Genomic DNA, 11,547 nt, shown 5'->3' with positions numbered 1-11,547 from the left:
CACAGATGTCGTTGACGTCGCTGCTCCATGCTCCGACGATGGAGTCGGGTTCGTAAGAAGAGGAGATAGATTTTCCTATAGTCCACGACCAGTACACTAAGAAGATTCACTCGCTGGTCGCCACTGCTGGGTGGACGTGGTCAAGTGTTGCTCCCCATTTGACTAACCCAAGCTTGGAGTTGGTGATTGGGTGTCAGTCCCTTGACCTGTATGGTATCCTGCTTGTGCAGGGTAAGTTTTTGCTTTACTGATAGGGTCTTCCGTGCCTCCTATTCAGCGGACTTCTTCGGTTGGACTTGAGTTTTCCACGCCGGTTCACCATACAAGTGGTTGGTAGTGCGCTGGTTCCGTGTGACGTTGACAGACCTGGTGGGAGTGCAGATCGTTCAAGATCGCCATGTGGTGGTGAAATTTGTTCGACCGGAAGTATTCTAGCAGTTCCTTAGCCAGTGTGAGGATTACTCGTACCATTTGCCGGATGGTGCTGGTACGGAACGTGTGGTAAATTTGAACGTGACATTGACATACCTCCGTTTGAATTGACGGACGGGCTAATAACCAGGCTATTTAAGCAGTTTGGGAAGGTGTCAAGTGTGAGGTGGAATAAAGTTTCTGCTGGTTATTGTAAGGCGATGCTTGCTTGCACCAGGACACTAACGATGTCCTTGACGCGGGATATACCGTCTTCGTGTTCCCTGGTGGGATTTACGCTCTAATGTATGCATTCCGGTCAACCCTGTACCTGTTATTGGTGTGGTCTACAGGGTTTTCTGGCTGCGGCTTGCCCCATGAAGGCAATTGCTCGCGTCAATATTTTTCGGGAGGGTGATTTTTCCTCCCTCCGAATCCAGGAGGATTCTGCGAAGGTGTTGGCAGGTGATGTTCCACCTTCCAGCCTGCAAGGCATTATGCCTGTCTGTGTGAGTGTCCCAAAGGTTCGTGCGAAGCTGTTGGAGCGCCTTGTGCAACCAGGGGCTACCGACCGGGTGGTGTATGTGGATGCGACTCCGACTACAGGGCTTTGTGTGGTGTGTGTGGAGATTTACGGTGTACTACTGCCTGTTGTTGTGATGATACCGGCTTCCCAGGAGATGTCCCCATCTGCTTTGGAGAGCAGTTCTGGTGCACTTGCTCTGCCTGTTGGGGGGTCTCTGGACGTGGGGTTTCCCCACTCGTCGCAGGAGGCGATTCCAACGGCCTCTCTGATGGAGGGTGTGTGCCCCCCTTTTGATGCTTACAGGACACATCGTGTCCAGTTGAGCTGGTCCCTTGGTCGGAACACTGGAAGGGCACTATCAGGTCGCAGTCCATTGGTGGTCCATAGGTGGTACGGACACTTCAGAGCCTATGGAGGACGAGGTTGGGGTGGATGAGGCGGCGTTTGTGGAGGGGAGGGGCAAGGTGGGGTCCTTTGCTGGTTCCAGCCTGTGAGCGCTCCCCCCCCCCCCCCCCCGGCCCTAAAGTGCCAGTTGACACAGGAGGGGGGTTGTTGACCCTGTTTACCGTGGTAGTACAGGACAGGATTTGCGTTTGGTGCTAAAAAGGGGGGAGGGGGGGGTCTATTGCCCCTCCTCAAGGGGGATTCCCCTGTCGGTGGACAACACCTTTGGGAAAGTCTGGTACCCTTAGCGGGTGATCCAGCCTTTGCGGACCTGCAGCTGGTGGGTGATTTTTTTTTTCTTTTTATTATTAAAACAGAGCAATTACAGCATACAGTAACCATATAAACAGGAAAGCGGAGTAACAAATAACACAGAACAACAACAACACAGATAACTAGGAACACAGATCACCATAACACAAAAGTGAAAACAAAGAATAACATAAAACTCATAAGAACACATACACACAAAAACAAAAGCAGCACTACCCAGACGGGGCGTGCCAAAAGCGTCAGTAATTACAATAGCACACAAGGAGCACAATAAAACCAGAGGTAAAATATAAACAAGGAATACATATACAAAATTACACAACACACCACAGAATCGAGAACACAATAACAGAACATATATTTACAGTATTGTATTACCAACATAGTAAAGAAAATGCAGGAAATTAACAAGGGAATACAACAAAGCAATACACAGCACAGTACATAGAACAAAGGAAACAGAACACATTTGCATGACATAGTAAATTATCAAATAAAAAATAAAGAATCGGTATAGCACAAACCAACATCGGAACATATAACACAGTAAATAGGACACAGATAAGAGAACTAATCGTAAATAAGCATAAACAAATATGGAATCTTACACATAGGTACCAATGAAAGAGTAAAAAAAAAAAAGAAAAAACACTAGAGCATTATAACCCAGCAAGAACTAGGTAAGAAAACAGGGGAAAAAAAGGAACCCGTAACACATAGCTCAACAAACCAACGAAAGAAAGAAGCAACACAAAGCAAGAACCACACACACAGTCAATCTTCATATTTATCCGGATAGTAACGACGCGGGTACTTCTTCCGATAGGCATCCCACTGTGCCCACATTTCCATAGGCTCGTTAACGTGACTACGTGACCCTCGTGGTCGACGCATGAAGTCGGGAACCTCCAGCTCGGCGCCCTCCACCACGGGGGCGGTAGGCACGGGAAGAGGCCGCACAGAGGGCTTTGATACAGACGGTGGAACCACACAGGACTGAAGCACAGGAGTCGGCTGGACACAGGCCGGCAACTGAGCGGGCGGAGTCGCAGGGCACGCAATCACAGAGGGTGATGGTGCAGGGGCCGACACCACAGGGGACGGAGTAACAAAGGACGACTGAGCAGAGGGCAAAGGCGTGGAAGGCACAGACATGGACGCCAGAGGCACGGAGGCCGCCGGAACAGAAGCATTTGTAAGAACCGGCACCAAGCCCCTACCCTCTCTCGCAATCTCGGCCGGTGCCACAACCTCCCAACCCGGGGAACCAGCATCCGGTGACGCGGAGGCAGCCGGAGAAGACACCGGATCCAGGGCCAGGCGACAATCCCACCACAGGACCCATCACTGCTGCAACACGGCCCACAGGAGCCGCAGGCACTCCAACAGCGTCGCACACATCACCATCCCCAGAAGACGAACTCCCGGAGTCCTCAAATTCCCCGACGTCGGCCCAGGCCGCATTACGAGGTGGAGACAGACTCAAAGCTCGTCGCGAACGCTTGGACACAGGTCGCAGATCGTCGGAACTATCACCTCCGCTAGGAAGCAACGTAGCAGAACCACTGGTTGCCCGCGCAACTCCCCGCAGCGCACGATCACTCGACATTGCAGCCTCAACAACCCGGGGAACAGGACCACACACCGCAGGAGACATCACAGTGTGCACGTCGACACGGGTCGAAGACACAGCCGCCGGAGACAGTACAGGCCGAGGCGCAGCCTCGACGTCCGGAGCCACGAGACCACACACCACAGGAGACACAACTGGAGACTTCGACTGGAGACGAGGCAGGCAGGGGAGGCTGAGGTGCGGGAGCCGGGGATGCACTTCCTTCCACTCCGACACCCACAGCCACATCGAGGCTGGCATCAGAGACCGGCAACTGGGCAACAGAGGACCGGGTAGTAACACTGTCCACAGCAGCACCTTCCGACAGGTCCGGGACCGCCAACGGGGGAAAGTCCGCCTCCCTGAAGAGGTTCACAGGCCCGACCCGGCTCGCATCACATCCTGCAGCCTTGATGGCCCGAGAGTCCGCACTGGAAACACGTCCGGGGCTGACCCCCATAGAACACGTGTACCATGAAGCCCAGAAGCTGGAGAGACGAAGGGATGGAGTCCTTCAAGCGCAGCGCCACAGTGTGGGTCCCATTCGGGATACCCTTCCACCGCCCGGAGGAGACTGCATTCATTCGGACACTCAAGACCCGCCCATACCGGTTAAAATGACGCTGGAGAAGAGAGTCAGGGAACTCAAATGGAGCACCATGAACCGCCACATAGGTAGTCTCACTGCACCTGTCTGACACTAACACCGAACCACCACCCTCAGGCAGAGTAAATGTCCTCCCGTCATAGCGGTCCACAAAGTCACGATACACAGCCGTGGAGCAGAATTTCACAACAGCTCGATGCTTGGATACAAGTTGAACGCCGCACACAGACGCCACATCCACCAGCAACATGTCGATCATCACCACTTCAACTGCCGGGTAAGACGCTGGGTCAGTAAATTCTAGGCCAATGGTATCTCTCCGCTTCACAGGGGGAAGGGGGGCCGCCATCCCTCCAGCCGCCACGGCCCCAAGGGTCCGCTCATACACACAAACTACCACGGGCCAGCAAACCAGGAGCCCACAGGCGACACGTCCACCTCCGCCCAGAGCTAGGCGAACACTCACTGGTGGGTAATTGGTACTAATCGGGTCGAGTTCCTTGGGTGTGTGCAGGAGGTGCGTCTCCTTTGGGTTCATGTGGTTTTATATTTGCTTGTGTACTTGTTTTCCGTGAGTTGGGAGTACATATAATTCCCTAGGGTTTCATAATTGTATGTAAATTTGCGTTTTTCTGTAATTTAATTTGTTGCCTATGTGCTTGTCGACCCCTAGTGTTTATAGGGGTTTACTGTGTGGAGTGTCTTGTAGCAAGGTTCGGAGGTATCTCCCTTCCTTGCTTGTAACGATTGTAATGTCTCCCCTCCTGAGGGCAAGGGACAGCGCTTCAGAATCGTAGTCCTGAGGTTCCGGGTTCGATCCCTGGTGGAGGCGGAGACAAATGGGCAAAATGTTTCTTTCACCCTGATGCCCTTGTTACCTAGAAGTAAATAGGTAAATGGGAGTTAGACAGCTGCTACGGACTGCTTCCTGGGGGTGGAGGCCAGGTCGAGGACCGGGCCGCGGGGACACTAAGCCCCGAAATCATCTCAAGATAACCTCCTTGCTTGTAATGATTGTTCCTGTGTGTGCATTCCGTCTGTTTTTCCCTTTATATTTGTCCAGTATGGTTGTGGATGTTTGATTGTTGGGCTGAAGACTTCCTCTCATTGCCTTCTTGTAATTGCTTTCTTCATTCTGGTGGGCGGTAACGGCCTCTGTGTGGTAGGGTCACTTATGTATGTTCCTGTCCTTATGTATTTGTTTTACCGTGTCCTTGTTGTTTTGTTCCTTTTATGCGTGTATGGTGTTGTATCCTGGTGCGTGTACATGTATTACACTGGTGTTTGACTATTTCTGTTTTGGTTTTTGTAATTTATTGTATTGTTTGGTGTCTTGTTTCTTACTTAATATGCTGCTTGTTGTTGGTGTCAAATCCGGCAGTGTTTTGACTGTTAAGGTGCTTCGGTACCTTGCTTTTAATTGTATTTATTGTTGTTTTATAATAAAAAAAAATGCCCTAAGGTGCTTTCCTGCGTCAACAAGTTGGGTGTATCCGGACTTTTGGATCATTTACACGTGTTAAAGTGTGTCCAAATAATTCACTATTCAACTCTGTTTTCTTGGTTGTAATTAGGGTCCCTGGAATCACTTTCGGTCTTTGTTTATGAAAACGGGCTGAACTATCCAAAAAAGTAGGCGAAAGTACGAAGCACTGAAATAGCCAACAGACTCCATAAATGTTTCACTCAAATTCAAATGTTTCACTCAAATTCAAATGTTTCACTCATATTCAAATGTTTCAAAGTCAATATTCCGCGCCTTCAACCCGTCCTCGACTCAAGTCCATTACATTTAGCGGTCGACCCCACAGACTCATTCAAAAATTTTACCATGCTGTTCATTCAATACGGGAATTTTCTCAAGTATAAATTAATATTACAATATATTGGCATATTGTGTATATATAGGCATAGGATAGGTTAGGTTAGGTGTTTAGGTTCTGTTGGCGATTATTTGTATTTGTAGTACGTGGGTGAAGCCTTTATAGCGTTGTGATTCGAACAAAATTCGTCAGTGAAGCACTTGTTCCGGATATGTTCGAACGTCAGCAGTTGTGAGTCGTGTGTAAACCGTTTTTCATTCATAAACAGGGGGTTTGGCGGGTGCATGGAATCACTTTTGGATCTTTGTTTGGAGGACGGGCTGTGTTTATGAATGAAAAACGGTTTACACACGATTCGACTGATTTCGTTCGAACACTACCGGAACAAGTGCTTCACTGACGAATTTTGTTCGAACCACAACGCTACAAATGCTTCACCCACGTATTACAAATACAAATAATCGCGAACAGAACCTAAATATCTAACCTAATATAACCTATATATGCACAGTATGCTAATATATTATAATATTAATTTATATTTGAGAAAATTCCCGTTTTGAATGAACAGCATCTTAATTAAAATTTATGAATGCATCTGTGGAGTTGACCACTGGATGTAATGGACTTGTGTCAAGGACGGGTTGCACCCAGGTACTTCTAATACAAATAATCGCCAATAGAACCTAAACACCTAACCTAATCTTCGCCTAACTATACATAGTCATAGTATATAGCTATACTATATAAGATTATTATAATAATAAATATTTTATAATAATATTCAAATATATAACACAACAAACTTATTTTTAATACACAATACATAAAAAATTATGAAAGCGTCGTAGGGGTCGGCTAAAACTGACTAAGCGATTCAACTCTCCACTAACTCCAAACGTGCCACAAGCCTTAAGTCTCCAAAGACTTAGGGGTACTTCCTTCCACTAAGGCTAACTCACCAGTGCAGAATGAGCACACAATACTTGCTGTCAAGAACAGCCTCACCTTGACTATGTATTCAGTTTCTCTGGTTCATGGCTTTTTCTAGGGACACACACATCCATGGCTGTCTTCCTCTGTGTCTTCGTAAACTCCAGTCATGACACCAGCCGAAACAACGTGCAGGCTTGCTTGTAATGGCAACTGTGAAGTTGTGAGAGCTTGATCACTGTTAACACTATAAATACTTCGTCCCTTCTCGAATGGCTGTTGCTTGCCTCTTTACCAACTGCGGCAGATGAAATTCATGTAATGGATAGAACGATCAAAGAGCAGAGCCACTCCCAAAGATAGCTAAAGCGTAAGTGAGCTCCATCCAATCACAGAAGCCGACCTGGGTGACACCACGCCAGTAACTTGCTGATAATGACATCATTCCTGGGAAGTGCGCCAGAAGAATGAAGGACCAATGAAGAATGAAGAAACACTACCAACACCTATCATCTTCAACTACCATCAACTGCCAGCAATCGGGAAGACGTCTCCTTCCAGCCAGACTAAACACCTCTGTCCCTTTCTCTGTCCCTCTCTCTGTTCCCCCGTCTCCTCTCTGCCCCCTCTCTTTTCCTCTGTCCCCCCATCTCCTCTCTGTCCCCTCTCTTTTCCTCTGTCCCTCTATCTGTTCCCCGTCCCTCTCTCTGTCCCCCGTCCCTCTCTCTGTCCCCCGTCCCGCTCTCTTTTCCTCCGTCGCCCTCTCTGTCCCCCCGTCCCCCTCTCTTTCCCCCCGTCTCTTTCTCTGACCCCCGTCTCTCCCTCCGTCCCCCCGTCACTCTCTCTGTGCCCTCTGTCCCCCCCGTCCCTCTTTCTGTCCCCTTTTCCTCCCTCCTTGTCTCCCTGTCCCATCTCTGTCCCCCCGTCCCTCTCTGTGTTCATTCGTCCCTCTCTCTCTGTCCCCCTGTCCGTCTCTCTGTCCTCTTGTCTTTCTCTCTGTCCCTCTGTCTCTCTCTGACTCTCTGTCCCTCACTTTGTCCCTCCGTCTCCCTCTCTGTGCCCCTGTCCCCTTCTCTGTCCTCCTGTCCCTCTCTCTGTCCCTCTCTCTGTCCCTGTCTTCCCCTCTGACCCTGTCTCCCTCGCTTTCCCTGTCTCCCTCTCTGTCCCTGTCTCCCTCTCTGTCCCTGTCTTCCTCTCTGTCCCTGTCTCTCTCTCTGTCCCCTGTCCCTCTCTTTCCCCTTGACCCTTTCTGTCCCCTTCTGACCCCCCTGTCTCCCTCTGTCCCTGTCCCTCTGTTCCCTTTCTCTCTCTCTCCTTCCTTTCGCATTCTCTCTGTCTGTCTGTCTGTCTCTTTCTCTCTCTCTCTCTCTCTCTCTCTCTCTCTCTCTCTCTCTCTCTCTCTCTCTCTCTCTCTCTCTCTCTCTCTCTCTCTCTCTCTCTCTCTCTCTCTCTCTCTCTCTCTCTCTCTATCTCTCTCTCTCTCTCTCTCTCTCTCTCTCTCTCTCTCTCTCTCTCTCTCTCTCTCTCTCTCTCTCTCTCTCTCTCTCTCTCTCTCTCTCTCTCTCTCTCTCTCTCTCTCTTCTTTTTTCCCTATTCTTCTAAATGCAATAAATATATTTATACCAAAATAATTGCAATAATTAATAATTAGAACTAACATTTTAAAAACTTTTGCTCCAAAATGTTATGTCATAACATTTAAAACACGTTCTATTAAAACGTTATGACCTCACGTTTTATACTTGTCTTTACAAATTCTCAAAATACGTATATTAAACGTAATTTAAAACGTCCCCCAAACAATGAAATTTCGTTTTAGCACGTTTAGAAAGAGTGAAATTGTTTGATGAGGGCCAACACACAGAATAGTGTTAGCCTCTCATTGAAAGCTTGCATAACGCTTGTGTCGACCTGTGCTCAACATAGTGAAACCATACATATAATTCCGCATAGACATAATACCGCTTTGTAGGCAGACGTATTGCCCAGTGTATGGCTTCACATAGTTCATTGTAGTCGTGTATACAGCCTTCTACCGGCTTAATGTAGGCCTCCACATACATCATTACAGGCCTACATACATCCCAGTATAGGACTACACACGGGCTCAGTAAATGATTACACACATCCCAATATAGGACTACACACAGCTCCGTATAGGACTATACACATCACAGTATAGGTCTACACACAGCCAGTATAAAATGTTTCACAAACTAAAAATCGCTCTATACCCACAGGGCAAGTGGCTTAGTGCAGCTGCTCTAGAGGCAGAACTTCATACTTTCAAACTCTGGCAAAATATTGAAGTACGTGACCTTGGAGTTAACTTCCACCTAACCTACTACTGGGATACATTATTGAAGATCCTGCCGGAGAAGCTGACGGAGTGGGAGCAGCACCCTCACCGCTCCCCGACACTCGTCATCATCGGTCAGTAGTCAGCTTTACAACATTTATTTATTACTTAAATTATATTTTATTTACAAAGTAACTGCTAATGTTCAGTACATAAGTACTTATACCATCAATTATCCGGCAGAGTTCATTTGACGCATCCATTGCAAGTGTCTACCTACCAAGGGAACAGGCACTTCGCAACCGGTTGACACTTACATATTGCTTCGTGGATATTAGTGTTACCTGTTCTTGCAGTCAATTGTTACAGTATAATGCACTGGATCTTAACTCAAGTACAGATTTATTCACTCATTAAGAAAGTTTATCTGTCTAACAAGAAGTCAGATAGTAATTAATAGAATAAAATTAAGTCATTAAATTAATATTAGATTACAGACACAAAAATAGACAATTCAGACACAAAAATGTCTGAATTGCTCTGGATGAGTGCATGTACTGCATGCAGTATATGCATTATGCATGTACTCCAAACAATTCATGATGAATGCATGTACTCCAAATAATACATGATGAATGCATGCACGTTATTCAATTCATGATGAGTGCATGTATTGCATATAATACATGATGAATGCTTGTACTGCATACAATAAATGATGAATGCATGTACTCCAGACAATACATGATGAATACATGTACTCCAAACAATATATGATGAATGCATGTGCTGCATACAATACACGATGAATAATCGAGTCATAACATGGAGGTTCCCTACAGCTGCGGCACTGCACTGGATGGAAGCAACTCAAGATGTGTACCAGAGCCAGGGACCCGAGGCAGCCGTCGCCTTGTATAGGACGCACATCAGTAGCTTCAAGGACCAACTCACCCGCCTCGCAGCCAACACTACTGTCGTCTTTAAGCTCCTCGACGACCTTAGGGTAATATGAGTATCTTTCTGTTCCTTGATTCCTAAAACAGTGTATTTTATTGTTATTTGATGTCCTACAGGTACTGTTTCCAAGTGATACACTACTCTCAGGGAGCCGAGTATCTATTACGGATCTCGATACCCAGAAAGTAGTGCAACTTCTACGGCTCTCCATATCCAGAGAGTAGTGAAACAATTACGATTCTTGATACCCTAAATAGTAGTAAATCTACTACGGTTCTCGATACCCTAAGAGTATTGGGCAGCTACGTTCTCAGTAACCTGAGAGTATTGGGTCTGCTATGGTTCTCGATACCATGAGAGTATTGGGTCTGCTACAGTTGGTGACTTGGCTTCTGGCTTTTTGGTAACTTTGGAGTTCCGTGTAGTGATGTTGATAGTTCTGGGCAGTGTCGGATTATCCATTAGTCACAGTGCCTTGGGCTTACAAGGTTGTGGCTTATAAAAAAATTAAACGAAAAATTTTCCCCTTTTTCTACGGGATATTAAATTGATACGAGGTATTTTTTTCCATTTATTTATAACTTAATCCTATTAGGATTTATTTATGTTGATTACTTTCAACATTATTTTATTTAGGTATATCTTTCATATATGACCCCATATCTTAGAGATGCCTAAAGCCTAAGAAATTCTTAAACCGACAATTCATCCCACCAAGCTGTTTGTATGTTACCTGATGTAATTACTTTTCCTTCCGTGCACCTTAAATTCTGGAGTTACTACAGTGGTAGTGTCACTGTTGCATTGTTATTGCTGCTACTATTATTATTATTTTTTTTAAATAAAGCTGTTTTATAAGCAAAGAGTATTTCATATTGCATTCTGGTAAATTTTTGTATATATTATATTTTGCTAATTTTCAAAAATAACTTTAAAACCAGAATTCATTACAACGTGCATGAATGAAATATTAGTGATAAAGAAAAGAGAATTTACCCTCAGAGAGCCAGCGAACCAAATGCATGGAAAGCCATCAACACCCGGAGTAACTACCCGTTGTACAACAAGGCGGCGGTGGCTGCACTGTCAGGGACAGGTGTGATCATCTGGGACAGCACCGTGCCACTCTCCCGGGCCTACACCCTCCGCTGTGAGGCACAACTCCTGCACACTCCCCCGTGGCACTACTGGAACTGCCAGGACCCTTGCCATGTAGGGTACATCCTCGTCGACCAATATGCTGATATGATCATCAATAATTACTGTAACAAATACATGAATCTCGGCCAAGACTTTTGTGTCTAACTTTTATGTTTCACCTTCTGCTGCCATGTTGTGTCATCAAATATTAAGTAAGTTTATATTCACATTTATTTTCCTTTCCTGCATCCTAGAATTGTGACAGATACACTAAATATGGTAAAAAGCTATTTGTTCAATTTATATAGCTTTATATTTATATTTCTGTATCGATAAATATTCCTTTGACAATATTCATCAAAGAATTTTTTTTTTTACAACGATGTAAATTACTAAAACAACCACTTAACCTTACAACATGAATTTTATTTATACTTATTCATATTCACATGAGAAATGGTTAAAAACATCATTTCTTCAAGGTTTAGTTTGCATTTAATACTTCATAATGACTCGCAA

General features: G+C 46.0%; 1 protein-coding gene across 1 annotated transcript; it reads left to right on the top strand.

Annotated features, from left to right (window-relative positions):
* Positions 1-6,284: 6,284 nt before the first annotated feature.
* Positions 6,285-11,329, top strand: LOC123768573 (uncharacterized). The gene is made up of 4 exons (XM_069335983.1): positions 6,285-6,350; positions 8,870-9,062; positions 9,771-9,934; positions 10,891-11,329. The coding sequence occupies exons 1-4, from the start codon at positions 6,285-6,287 to the stop codon at positions 11,191-11,193; spliced, it is 726 nt and encodes a 241-aa protein (XP_069192084.1). The 3' UTR covers positions 11,194-11,329.
* The last annotated feature ends 218 nt before the right edge of the window (positions 11,330-11,547 follow it).

Source organism: Procambarus clarkii, chromosome 35, assembly GCF_040958095.1.
Source record: "Procambarus clarkii isolate CNS0578487 chromosome 35, FALCON_Pclarkii_2.0, whole genome shotgun sequence".
Lineage (NCBI taxonomy): Eukaryota > Metazoa > Arthropoda > Malacostraca > Decapoda > Cambaridae > Procambarus > Procambarus clarkii.
The sequence above is the reverse complement of the archived record's forward strand: the minus strand, read 5'-3'. Positions and strand labels throughout refer to the sequence as shown.

What these genes read in the sequence shown, in the direction of transcription:
- LOC123768573 (XM_069335983.1), top strand. Translation starts at nt 6,285, where the DNA reads ATGAATGCATCTGTGGAGTTGACCACTGGATGTAATGGACTTGTGTCA. An exon ending in CAAGGACGGGTTGCACCCAG is followed by an intron (nt 6,351 to 8,869) that starts GTACTTCTAATA and finishes CTATACCCACAG; the next exon opens with GGCAAGTGGCTTAGTGCAGC. An exon ending in CCCGACACTCGTCATCATCG is followed by an intron (nt 9,063 to 9,770) that starts GTCAGTAGTCAG and finishes GGTTCCCTACAG; the next exon opens with CTGCGGCACTGCACTGGATG.